The sequence below is a fragment of the Tachypleus tridentatus genome, chromosome 2 (assembly GCF_004210375.1).
Source record: "Tachypleus tridentatus isolate NWPU-2018 chromosome 2, ASM421037v1, whole genome shotgun sequence".
Classification (NCBI taxonomy): domain Eukaryota; kingdom Metazoa; phylum Arthropoda; class Merostomata; order Xiphosura; family Limulidae; genus Tachypleus; species Tachypleus tridentatus.
The window spans coordinates 49,169,087-49,183,149 of NC_134826.1; the positions used below are offsets into that span (position 1 = coordinate 49,169,087).

The following is a 14,063-nucleotide window of genomic DNA, read 5'->3' on the forward strand; positions in this document are numbered from 1 at the left end:
TAACATTATGTTTTTGTGACACCTTGATCCTCTTTAATGAATCAAAACAGAAAAGTTTATCACTTCTGTATTAATTACCATGTAAACTGGATACAATATGACTGAGTAATTGACGAAATCCTTCAAAATCAAGATTTTTTTATGAACACTGGCTCCCTTGTAAGACGCAAAATGAGCAAATTCAATTTTTATTTATGTCAAAATGTTGGAGCAGGAAACTTTACACTGGTGCCAACTTTCATCTTGATTGTCGCAAATATAACTCCATGGTGAACCCAACATATACTTTTGGTTGTTTTACCTTTGTCTCTATAAAAGTCTTAAAAAGGTCTAAATAAAAATTGGATCAACGTATAATTTTACCAAGTCTCATGTTAATCCACTGAGAAATGAAGTAATGATGACTGATTGAAAGAAGAAATAAAAAAGAAACAATAGGAAAACGTTGCGTCTTTCTGCAGATGCATAAAACTATTGTTGTTAAGCAAGCTGAATATCAATCACTCTTTTTTACTTAAAGCCACCAAGGGTCTTGATAACAGTTGAGAATGAAACCAAAGTACTTCTATTTTCATATTTACGTATCGAATTATGGCACCTTAATCTTCTGAAAATAGGAAAAAGCCTCTTATTTCAGCTGTCCACCACTTACCAGATGTGAAATATGTTTAAAGATAAATTGTAAAATATTATTTTTAGTTAAAATCAGCAGAGGTCGTGATAAGAGTTAAGAATGAAAAAATAGTATTTTATATCGTTCATCTTGAGCTTTCTTGATAAGTTGTAGAAGCAGTAAATTTCTGAGTTTAAAAAAGCTTGATAAATATATGAATGATAAGTAATTTTTCTTCAAAGTTAAATTAGTCTAAAGGATGGAACATCTCTTTTTGAAAAGAGAATATTATTTAGATATAAGTTTACTTGTACGGGCTTACTGAGCAATAACATTTTCATGTGCATTTATAAAGAAGACATTATATCAATAAAATAATAGATATGAATTATTTTAAATGTAAGATGGCCTAAAGATTAATAGGTCACCTTGACAACAGTCTCTATTACAATTAACTTTAACTGAACTCCAATTCAATAAGAATAAGTGGCCTACCATTAGCAACAGTTTAATGTGTACTGATCTATAATCATCTTTTAGTGTTCAAATTACACTTTGTTATTTATTAAATTATTCAAATAGATATTCAACAGCTGATTATCTTTACCAAGACATCTATTTTTATTTATTATGCCTCTCGATTCCATGAAGGAACATAGGGCCGCAATCGCTTGCGAATTCATGAACAGGCTGGTTTTTTAAGTGAGTAGATTGTTAGCCTACTGCACAACCCCCAACCAGGGTTGGAGGAGAAACCTGAGCCGTCCCTAATTTAGCACTGTAAGACCAGAAGGAAAGCAGATAGTCATCACCACCCACTGCCAACTCTTGGGCTACTCTTTTACCAACAAATAGTGGGATTGACCGTAAGATTATAAAGCCCTCACGGCTAAAAGGGCGAGCATGTGTAGCGCGACTCGGATGCGAACCCGCGACCCTCGGATTACGAGTCGCACGCCTAACGCGCTCGGCCATGCCGGGCCAAGACATCTATTTAATATTTGCTAATTATTAAATGAACATCAATTAGAAATATAATTCCTCGTGAGTTGCGTTTAAAAATTGTTTATCAATTCAATCTTATTTAAAATAGGTTTAACTGTTGTTAAATATCCACTGAATGTTAATAATGCTTACTTAAAGGTAACATACACATGTATATACTTTTCAATAACCTAAAAAAATCAATGAACAGGTCATTCTAGCACAAAAAACTTTTTTATTAAATCCAGCCAAAAATAATTATTATGACATTTTAATCCACAACGTGCGATACGATCATTTAAAGATCTGTATGATATATCTTGAAAAAAATATGTTTACATTTTACTTATGTAAATCTGCAGATTGGTTACAGTATTACCCTATAAAGATTGTCATGGAAACATATGACAACTTTATTGTAGTGCACCCCAATCTCTTAAATAGTTCAACATTTTCCTTCCAAAGGTTTTGGGTAAAAATGGATCATGAACATTTTGTTCACTTTTCGGATCACATAAATTACTTCGATAATGATGTATAAGAGCGATTTCAGGGCCAACATCCAACAACTTTAAACCAGGAAGTTCTTTTGTAACAAAGTGAACCCCAAAATATTCCACCATTTCCGGTTTAACAATGTACTTCCGCCACCACCAAGCTTTACGATAAGGGTTCCTCATGACTTTTGTCAAGGAGACCAGTTTTGATACAATTTTTTGATCACTTCCAGTTAAATTTGGTATAACGTTAGAATAAGATGGAAGTTGAAGACAAAATCTTACTTCACTAAATTTGAAATATTCAAAACGACCAGATGACGACAACGTCTCTAACATCGACTGAATGCTGGAATGTTGCTTCAGCGCAATAAATTCGTCAACGTCCATGTTCAGAATGTACTCGTAATGAAACATGCTACGGTAGTTACAATCTTGTAACATTGTTCGTCGAAGGAATCTTGTGGTTGTTGTAATTGCTTGAGGCTGGTAAGGGAGGATCCAAGGTATTATTGTTATTGATACGCCTTTATCTTTCACCTTTCCGATGAAATCCAACACTTCAGGGAAGATAAACTGTTGTAGATATAAAATGGTTGACGCCTATTATCGTATAATAAGCCAGGAACTGAGCAAGAAGGTCCTTGTTTGTAAAAGGACCATACAGTGGTTTAATACAAGCTGCAATTCGTCCTTTACTCATTAAGGATTTCCCTGGAAAAGACGTTACTGGCATCCAATTAGGAACGTCTGAAGAATTATGATAGAGAATTGCAACGTTTTTTGGAACAATACTGGTTTCAATATAAGGGAAACATGATATAACAACATACAGATTCTTATCATATGGATCGTCCATGTCGTACATAGTGGCTACACCTGGAAACACCGATCCATTGGAACGTAACAAACAGGTTAGTCCAAAAAAATATTCTTCTTTTTCGATTTTAGTAAGAGATTGTGAAAATACTCCAAAAATACGAATAAATGGACCGTTTTTTACGTTTTTTCTATCATCCCAAAATGCAGAATAAACAAAAAGACCTCTTCTAACTTGGATCCAGTCTGTTGTTGGAAGGTTATTTACGTGTGTGTGGCTAAACTGTGAATTATCAGAACTGATTTGAGAGCTATTCTGAGGATTAAATGTAAACAAACGTGAATAGTCAACTGGACTTTTATTAATGTATTCAGTTTGTGTGGGTTTAATGTTTATTTCTGTTGGTTCAGTCGGGTGCTGTAAAAAGAGAAAGTTCTGAATTAACACATTTCATGTAGTTGTTTTTACAACATTATCTTTGATAAATATTTCAACAGAAAATTACTGACATCAAAAGTGACAACATTATTCGTAAAAACGTCTTGGTTTACAATGTTCAGTATATAAAGGGTATAGGGGACGTTCTATTAGATACTGTCATACCTTTATAAAACATTATCTGATAAGGTTTTTGACAAAATTATGAGATATTACAGAGAAAATAAACTGACTCATGTTCTATTCAAGCATTTCATACACAAGTTTAGGTTATGTTAACATTGTAATGTATATGTACATTACCTTAGAAACGTGCCTTCGATACGTAAAAAACAAAATTATCAGAACTCTTATTACTGTGAAGAGTCAATAAACTAAAAAAGCAATAATGTTTATAACTGATTAACTCTTAACAATCTGTTTGACTGATCGACTGTTTACAATATTTACAACTGACTGATTGGTAACAATGTTTAAACTGATTGACTGTTAAGAATGTTTATAACTGACTGACTATTAACAATATTTATAATTACTTGATTTTTAACAATGTTTACGACTGACTGACTCTTTACAATGTTTATAACTGATAGACTGTTAACTACTTTTATGAACGAGAAACAAAAAAAATCAAGGTATAAAAACCATATTTACATATAAAGTTAACATATGAAAAGTTTCTTCCCTTATATGTAATTGTATAAAAAAAAGCCTGTAAAATTGTGAAAACGTCATAATGTCATAATGAATGATTGGGAGTCTATGGATTTACCATTCTGAAACCAGAGTTGTGAACGTCTTCGTTGGGCACAACAGAGAACTATTATTAAGGTTTTTGTACATGTCGAAGTTTTTGATATTCATGAAACAGATCATGGAAGATAATAATATATGTAAACTGGCAGATACGATCTTGTAGAAACTTAAGAAAAAATAGGCTAAGAATTTCGTAGCTATATATGCTGTTTTAAATATAGCATTGATAACATAATGTTTAGGAACAACAAGGAACCTACTGGTCCATCTTAGATGTTCCATTCTCTAACTAAATTACCGAATAAATAAAGTAAAAGATAATTAAAATAATATAAAAATATTAAAGTCATCCCTAATGAAGCTTTCTCTTAAACTCACTTAACTTTACTGCTTCCACAACATTCGAAGGTCCCAACTATTCTGTTTAGCAAAGTAAAACTGTCTTAATTGAGGATAATTCTTACCCTACCAATGTTGGTATTTGTGTGCTATACTCCTACTATACTCGCTGTTAAGTATGAAAACTGTTGATGCTTAAAACACTGTCAGTTCCTTTTACAATCTTAAAAGCCTTAATTATAACCCCTTCCAACTTTTCTTTTTTCAACAAAAAAATCAAAGATCTAAACCTCTTTTATATGATCTCCCCTGCATTCCAGGTAGAATTCTAGTAACCCTCCTCTGAACCCTTCCCAATAATTTATTGTTTTTCTGAAGGTAAGAAACCTATGATTGAGAACAGCAGTCCAAATCTGGCCTAACCTGTAACCTATACAACGAAATTACAACCATTAGACTTGTATTAAATATTTCTGTCGATACAACTTATTTTCATTTTCGCTCTACCACTAGAATTTTCTAGGTATAAGTTAAAATGTTATGAATATTTTCTACAAATTAACTTCTGAAGTCTTTAGTTTCGTGTTTACTGGCATTTGAGATTAAGGCCTGGCATGGCCAGGTGGTTAAGGGACTCGACTCGTAATCCGATGGTCGCGGGTTCAAATCCCCGTCACACCAAACATGCTCGCCCTTTCAGCCGTGGGGGCTTTGTGACGGTAAATCCCACTATTCTTTGGTAAAAAATTAGGCCAAGAGTTGGCGATGGATGGTGATGACTAGTTGCCTTCCCTCTAGCCTTACACCGCTAAATTATGGACGGCTATCGCACATAGCCCTCGTGTAGCTTTACGCGCAGTTCAAAACAAACCAAACCAATCGAGATTAATACCTAATTTTAGTGAACGCTGGTGGGACAGTGGTAGGTTTACAACACTAAGTTCAGGACGGTGATTCTCTTCGGTGGACACAAGAGAGAACTATTATTAACGTTTTGTTCACGAAAAAAAAAAATAATATAGATGAACAAGATAACGCAAACAAATCAATGACTTTTGGTCATTAAATAACTTTATTATATAATAAAATATAAAAATATAAGTATAGGATACAAAATAAATATATTTAAGTCTAGGTGGAGTTATCATCACCCGGAAAGACGTTTTATAAATTCATAATCAATGAAAGGTTATTTTTAAAACGTGAAAAGTTTCTTTCCTTATATGCACTTGTAATAAACAACGACAAAATCCCTTGAAGGGAAAATTAAAATTATGTTTGTACCTCACCATGGATCTAACAAATCTTCATACCAAATATGGTAAAGTTCCATCCACAACTTCTGAAGTAGTCATATGGACACACAATAGACAGGACTATTATATTTATATAGATAAGTAGTTACATGGACATACAACAGACGGTCATATTATATTTATATAGATAAGTAGATACGTGGTCATACAATAGACAGTTATATTATATTTATATGGATAAATAGTTACTTGGATATACAACAGACAGTACTATTATATTTATATAGCTTAGCTGTTACACGCAAAGGAACCAAACAGTAGCATCAGTAAACGATATTATGACACATCAAAGTGTGGAGAGATTTGTGAAGTACAACGTCTCCGACCCGACCTGTTCATGAGTAGAACATACCTGGTCCTATGTAAACTGCTTTTCATTAAACTGATGATAAAAATCTTATGGTTCAGAACATTTTTGAAGATGAATCCATAAACATTTATTCGTTGGTCACGTTTGGAGATGTTCGTCAGAAAAACAAAAATCGAGTAAAGTGTACACGATTAAAGGACAAAATTTTACTTGGAGAGATCAGTGATTTATTCTGTTAATTTATTTTACTAGACATAAAACCATAGAATCGAGCATTCTGATGTCTTCATTGAGTCTCTTTTCTAATTGCTCGTTTTGAACATAATTATTAAACACAAGATAAGAGTTACTTACGTTTTTTATATTAAACACAGTAAATAATGTGGAACTGGAAAGTACAAGCATGGAGTAAAACATACACCTTGTGTACAAACGAGACTGTGGACACCTGAGTACCATGGTGTACAAATCTTTGCTGACGTTGAACTGGTTGTACACTTAAACTATACATGTGTATATATACAGACCTTCATGCTACAGCTGGAGAGAAAGCATTTATATTAATAGAATTATAGTATCGTAATTAGTGATGACAAGTAACGAATTTCTTCTGCAGATTACATTCATAAAGCAATTAACTACGTATAGGTTTCCGGACATAAAAATAGGTTAAATAAATTTAGATACATTGAGTGTAAAAGAAGTGTCATATCTTAGCACCATCCATTACCGGCCCGGCATGGCCAGATGGTTAAGGAATTGAGTCGTAATCCGCAGGTTCGAATCCTCCTCGCACCAAACATATTCGCCCTTTCAGCTGTGGGGTGTTATTATGTGGTGGTCAATCCCCCTATTCTTTGGTAAAAGAGTAGTCCAAGAGCTGGCGGTGATGACTAGACTAGTTGCTCTCCCTCTAGTCTTACACTGCTAAATTAGGGACGGCTAGCGCAGATAGCCCTCGTGTAGCTTTACGCGAAATTCAAACCATATCCGTTTTGTTTTTCTTCCTTCTAACAGTTTCTCATCTCCAAAAGATAAAGGATGAAACCTGTTGTTCTATGGAAAATAGACGTTACGGTTAAATACACTACTTTAATCCTGATATTAATACACTCAGTTAATTGTTGACTCCAAACAACAAATCATGAGATATCATATAGATATCCTTAACATTTTTTGCTACTCAGATAAGTTACGATAACACGTTGTTTTATACTGATTACAACATCACATTAACATGTAACGTGATATTCTCTTTAGAGACTGTTGTTGTTTAGGATAACAATATCTCGTGGGTTGGTTGTTGTGATCCTCTCACTTGACTTCTAGAGATTGCTGTTGTTTACATATTCCAAAATAACACTATATTTTGGATTCAATGTAACGTTTCTTTCCCTTATAAGCTATAGAATATTGTAACATACAACTTGTAAGTTAACAACATCACATAGTTTTGGTTTAGTTTTATTTTCGTTGACATGTAGAAGCAATTGTTGTCTATACATCCAGGGTAACACTATCTCTTGCTTTGAATGCACTGTTCCCTTCTGTTAGCATCCAGCGAATACTATTTTTGTAACTTACACAATAACATGGATCAGATTACAGAGCTTTTACGTGTTGAGTTTTCTGTTTGTTTTCTCTGTAATATATCATAATTTTATCTAAAACCTTATCAGATAATGTTTCAAAAAGGTATGACAGTATGTTGTTGAACATCACCCGATTACCTTTGTGAATTGAACATTGAAAACTAAGACTTTTTAACCATAATGTTGTCACTTTTGATGTCAGTAATCTTCTGTTGAAATATTTGTCAAAGATAATGTTGAGAATACAATTACACGAAATGTGTTAATTCAGGACTTTCTTTTACTGATGGCGGTTTCGGAAGCAATTAAGTGGAAATTTTACGATTTTGTGATCTTTATCACATCTAATTCCAAATTGTCCATTTTTAAAAAAAAATATATTGAGTTTTGATCACCATTCTCTTGTAGATGACTACAGATTCAAGTTAAAGTTGTACATGAACTATCTAGCGAGAGAAAAAAAATAACAAACAAACAGATGAGGCTTTGGTAGTAATGGACTACAAGATGAAACATGAGCCACTGTACTTGCGAATGATACTTGAACACTACGAAGAGATAAATATGTCATGACATGGAACCAGAACATACACTAGAAGCGGAAGAAGACGTACGAATGATGGGGATTATAAGGTAGACGGAGATAATGTTCCTGAATATTTGATCAACTATTATTATCCAATATAATCCGGTGATTTAAAGCAGGACTGGTTTGCAGTTCTTTCGTTTTATAAAAGTATTATGTTGCTAATGAAACATGAGTTGTTCCATATTACAAGTATCTGCATTCGGTGAGACAATACAAAATGTTACCACAATGGAATGTTATTATTTCTTTTACTTGAAAACGTGTGACAACGGTTGATGAAGTGTAGGAGAATGAATTTACTATTACTTCAAATTGTGTCACAACGGGTGACCAACTGTAGGACGATGAATTTACTATTACCTCAAATCGTGTTACAACAGTTGATGAAGTGAAGAAGGATAAATTTACTTTTACTTCAAATCGTGTGACAATGGTTGACCAACTGTAGGAGGATGAATTTACTTTTACTTCAAATCGTGTGACAACGGTTGACCAAGTGTAGGAAGATGAATTTACTTTTATTTCAAATCGTGTGACAACGGTTGACCAAGTGTAGGAGGATTAATTTACTTTTACTTCAAATCGTGTGACAATGGTTGACCAAATGTAGGAAGAGGAATTTACTATTACTTCAAATTGTGTCACAACGGATGACCAACTGTAGGAAAATGAATTTACTTTTACTTCAAATCGTGTGATAACGGTTGATGAGTGTAGGAGGATTAATTTACTATTACTTCAAATTTTGTCACAACGGTTGATCAATTGTAAAAAGATGAATTTACTTTTACTTCAAATCGTGTGACAGTGGTTGACCAAGTGTAGGAGGATGAATTTACTTTTACTTCAAATCATGTGACAATGGTTGACCAAGTGTAGGAAAAGGAATTTACTTTTAAAAACGGGATGTAAAAACGGCTTGTTTATGACGATGACCGAAGAAGGTCGAAACGTTGTTCACTCCTCTACGTAAAATATTTTCTCAACCCAAACGAGCCGTTTTTACATATATATTTCTCTACAAGTGGGTTTTCATGACATCAATGATTATTATTTCAAAGAGGGATATAATGTTGTTAATAGGTAGGGATATAATGTCGTCGATAGTTTTTACAGCTAATCATAAAATTTTTTGTTTTGTTTGAATTTCGAGCAAAGCTACTCAAGGGCTATCTGCGTTTGCCGTCCCTAATTTAGCAGTGTAAAACTAGAAGAAAGGCAGCTAGTCATCACAACTCACCGCCAACTATTGGGCTACTCTTTTACCAACAAATAGTGGGATTAACCGTCACATTTTAACGCCCCCACGGCTGAAATGGCGAGCATGTTTAGTGCGACAGGGATTCGAACCCATGACCTCAGAGTAAGAGTCGAACGTTATAACTTACCTACCATAAAATTAATTTTGCAACAACGAAAACTACTTCTAAACAAAACTGTTATCATTAACGTAATATTAGAGTTTCTTTAGAAATACATAAAATTAGGCTTATATTTAAACTTAGATTATAGTAAAATAAGGATAAAATATTAGTAGTTTTGAACTGTTTCAAGAGTGCACGTTGATATACAAAATGCCAAACATTACTATGCATAGCTTTAGGGCCACTAAAACAGGCTTTACGATTTCGTCAAATAATTCATTCTTCTATGTCGTTATATTCTTTGTATTTTTATAATGACACTCATAGATCCTTTGTGTGGTAATTTCAAGCCTACTGCTCTCAGTTAACTAAGTCATCCATCTGGGTATTCGTACATACAGAGCAAACTCAACACATGTCAGCATTCACCAAATATTTGCAATGAATAATAGAGTTCTACAGTATTCACTGCTTATATATTTCTTGGATGATACGGAGGAAACATCTTGTACAAGTGCTACGAAAAGCGATGTTTATTCACCCAACACCAGTTCATTGTGGCTACACAGAAGTATGGGTCTGAATGACAAAGAAGAGCCAGAATCGATCTCAAACGTCTGCGAGAAAGGCGTTAATCTGATCAAGATATGTGATCCGTAATCCATAGAAAACATTATGTACATAGCGAGATAAGTACATCGGAACCTGGATACAAAGGAAGAATATTTAGAATCTGTCAGATGTTCCACATCAAAACAGGTGCGCGTTCAAACAAATATCAAACATCTGGCGGATACACAGCACTAGCGAATTCATAAAGAAGGCTAATTTACGTGTGTCAATACAAGATGCCTCAATAAATTTCAAAACAAAATATCTTCTGACGACTTTTAGTTTAATTTAATATATAAACTTCACGTATCTTCCATCATTGATATTAATTAATCTAATTATGTGCTCAAATTCTGAGAAAACATTTTCCGACAGAGTTGTAGGAATGGAAAAGACATGGATATGAAGTTTCAGTTCCTTAAGATTCTTTTGTTTGTTATGATAGACGTTTGTTTTCAAAAAGCCTCAAAGATAAACATTCTAGGAGTTGAACTTCAATTCAAAAACAGAATCATTTCTGAACTCTGAAGTTAAACACGTTCATAAATTGTAATAATAAACAATAACAATTAACTTTACTAACATTACAAATGTTCAGAAGATATTGGGTTTTGTGTTGATATCTCAAATAATAAAAGAGTTATTTAACTTTCTTTATCACATATTCATTTTGGGGCACCCTGTATACCCCGTTTCGAATATAACATTAATATATAAGTACAAGTTAAAACGTACGATTCCTTTAGTTTAATGTTTTCAATGAGTCGATTTTTGTCGTATCCCATCTTGAACATGATTGTTTCATGAAACATATCAGTTACTTACGTTTGTGATATTAAGCACGGTTAGTAATATAACTGTGGGAATCAACAGTAACAAGCAGAACCTAAACTTTGTGTACAGTCGAGGCTGTGGACACCTGAGGACCATGGTGGACGATTCTGTTCTTCCTTTAGTAGTTTTGTGCATTTTCAGTATATACTTACAGATATAAAAAACCATCAGGTTGCACTTACAGCTGTATAAAAATGTCTATATAAATAGAAATTAAATGAAATAAAAGGTACAGATGGCGTATTAAACAATAAACAGAGCTCAGGTTTAGGGGTCTTTAAACTCCGTCGACGCCCGTTCGTAAACTTATGAACGTTGAATTAAAATAGACACATTTTAGCACTTTAGAAAAAAGGTAGGTATGAAGAACTAACTGTTTTTTTTTATAGACAACTAAATGTTTGGAAGAATGCAGAGAGCTGTTGTAAAGGTTTAATTTTAATCTTATAGTAAAACTTGGTGGTGGCGGAAGTACATTGTCAAACCGGAAATGGTAGAAATGTATCTCAGAACGGCTGGTACGGATATTAACACTTTTATTAATAAAGCAAAGAACAAAGGTTCGACCTTCCTAGGTCATCTTTAACCTTTTCTCTGCTTTATTAGTAAAAGTGTTAATACCCTTACCAAAGGTTTTGAGACACATTTTTACTTCAAGTGGGTTTCTCGTTGTCAAGAATCACTTCACCACGGAAATGGTGGAATGTTCCGACTTAACTTTGTTACAAAACAACTTCCTGGTTTAAAGCTGTTGGATGTTGGCCCTGAAATCGCTCTGATACATCAGTATCAAAGTAAATTATGTGATCGGAAAAGTGAACAAAATGTTCATGATCCATTTTTACCCAAAACCATTGGGAGGAAAATTTTGAACTATTTAAGAGATTGGGGTGCACTACAATAAAGTTGTCATATGTTTCCATGACAATCTTTATAGGGTAATACTGTAAGCAATCCGCAGATTTACATAAGTAAAATGTAAACATATTTTTTTCAAGATATATCATACAGATCTTTAAATGATTGTATCGCACGTTGAGGATTGAATTATGTCATCATAACTATTTTTTGGTTTGACTGGATTTAATAAAAAAGTTTATTTGTTCTACAATGACCCGTTCATTGGTTTCTTTAGGTGTGTGAAAAAGTATATACGTACATATATCACCGATAAGTAAGCATTATTAACATTCAGTGGATATTTAACAATAATTAAACCTCTTTTAAATAAGACTGAATTGACAAACAATTTTTAAACGCAACTCACAAGAAATATTTCTAATTGATATTCATTTAAATAATTAGCAAATATTAAATAGATGTCTTGGTAAAGATACCCAGCTGTTATATTTCTATTTGGATAATTCAATAAATAACAAGGGTAATTTGAGCTCTAAATGATGAATATAGAGCAGTGCACATTCAACCGCTAATAATGCTACGCCCCTTTTTCTTATTCAGTTGGAGTTAACCGTAGTATGTACTGTTGTTTTTATGGCATCTTGCATTTAAAATAATTCATGTCTATTATTTTAGTAACTTTGTGTCTTCTTTATAAATATCTAGTAAAAATGTTTCTCTTGAGTTTGTTCTCTTAATGTCGCGCAAATTTACAGGAGGACTATCTACGCTAATCGTCCCTAATTTTACGGTGTAAGACTAGAGGAAAGGCAGCTAGTCGTCACCACCAACCGCCAACTCTTGGGCTACTCCTTTGCCAACGAATAGTAGGACTGACTGACTCCCTCACGACTGAAAGGGCAAACATGTTTGGCATGACAGGGATTCAAACCCGCGACCCTCGGATTACGATTCGAGTGCCTTAACCACCTGGCTGTGCTGGGCTTTTTCAAGATTAGCCACATTGTGTCCATAAAGACAAGCATATAATTGTTAGCTAAATGTTTGCAGTGATGTTGAAATTAGCATAAGTAATTGAAATTAACAGTTAACAAGAAATTATATTTTTAATTGGCATTCAATTAATACTAAGAAATGATAAAATTTATTTATTGTGAAGAATATAAATTTACTAATGCCAGGATTAAATGGACTTCTTCATGATAATATCCACTTACTATTATTCTTATTCAAATGGACTTAATTGTTGTTATTGTTAATTATCAATAATGATTAATTAATTATAATAATTATAATTATAATCTATAACTTCCTGGTCGATATATCTGAAGTTGTCGATTAATAAGCGTTAATCACAGTAATAGTTTCCGAGTAGTTTATAGTGTACGAACTATAACAAATCAATAACACATACTGTTTCTCGATGCGTCGCATTAGGTACTTTAGTAAAAAGACGGGGAATTCGCAATACAGATTTAACAGTGTAAGTTTTGTATATTTCTTAATATAAATTTAATTTAAATAAACATGGATATTAAAGAGATATATAATAGTAAATCCATCACAAATATGATGATACAAATATCAAACAGCGTGTCAATGAAATATCTATTTACATCATACAATTTAAAAACATTAGATTTATTTTTATTAGTCTGACATTTGTTTACATGTTATGAAGTATGAAAGTTTCTATCCAAACGGTTGTTGCATCTTAAAAACACTAAAATGTGTGATATGTCAAACTTAGTCTCACTACTCGCCCTATCTCTGATTGAGGTCTCTAGGAAGCAAGATATTTTATTAATGTTGCCTTATAACAGTCCATCTCAAAGTGACCTCAGGAACAGTCCAACTCAACGTAGCCTAACGAACAATCCATTTCAATGTGGCCTTACGAATAGTCCATTTTAATGCAGTCTTATGAACAATCCATCTCAATGTTGCCTTATGAGCGATTCCTGGATGAGACAGCGGTAAGTCTTCGGATTTATAACGCTAAAATAAGGGGCTCTCTTTTAATTGGTGGACACAGCTGGTAACTCAGTGGTGTTTTTGTATACGACACAAAACGAACTGAATTAACGCTTATCTGTAGAGCTACATATCTCCACTTTGGTCAGTCTGTGGCATAAGAG

General features: G+C 33.3%; 1 protein-coding gene across 1 annotated transcript; it reads right to left on the reverse strand.

Annotated features, from left to right (window-relative positions):
* Positions 1-2,656: 2,656 nt before the first annotated feature.
* Positions 2,657-6,548, reverse strand: LOC143245491 (uncharacterized). Its single transcript, XM_076491854.1, has 2 exons — positions 6,428-6,548; positions 2,657-3,331 (listed from the first exon to the last, which is right to left on the reverse strand). Exons 1-2 carry the CDS (start codon positions 6,530-6,532, stop codon positions 2,657-2,659), a joined length of 780 nt encoding a protein of 259 aa, XP_076347969.1. The 5' UTR covers positions 6,533-6,548.
* Between the last annotated feature and the right edge of the window lie 7,515 nt (positions 6,549-14,063).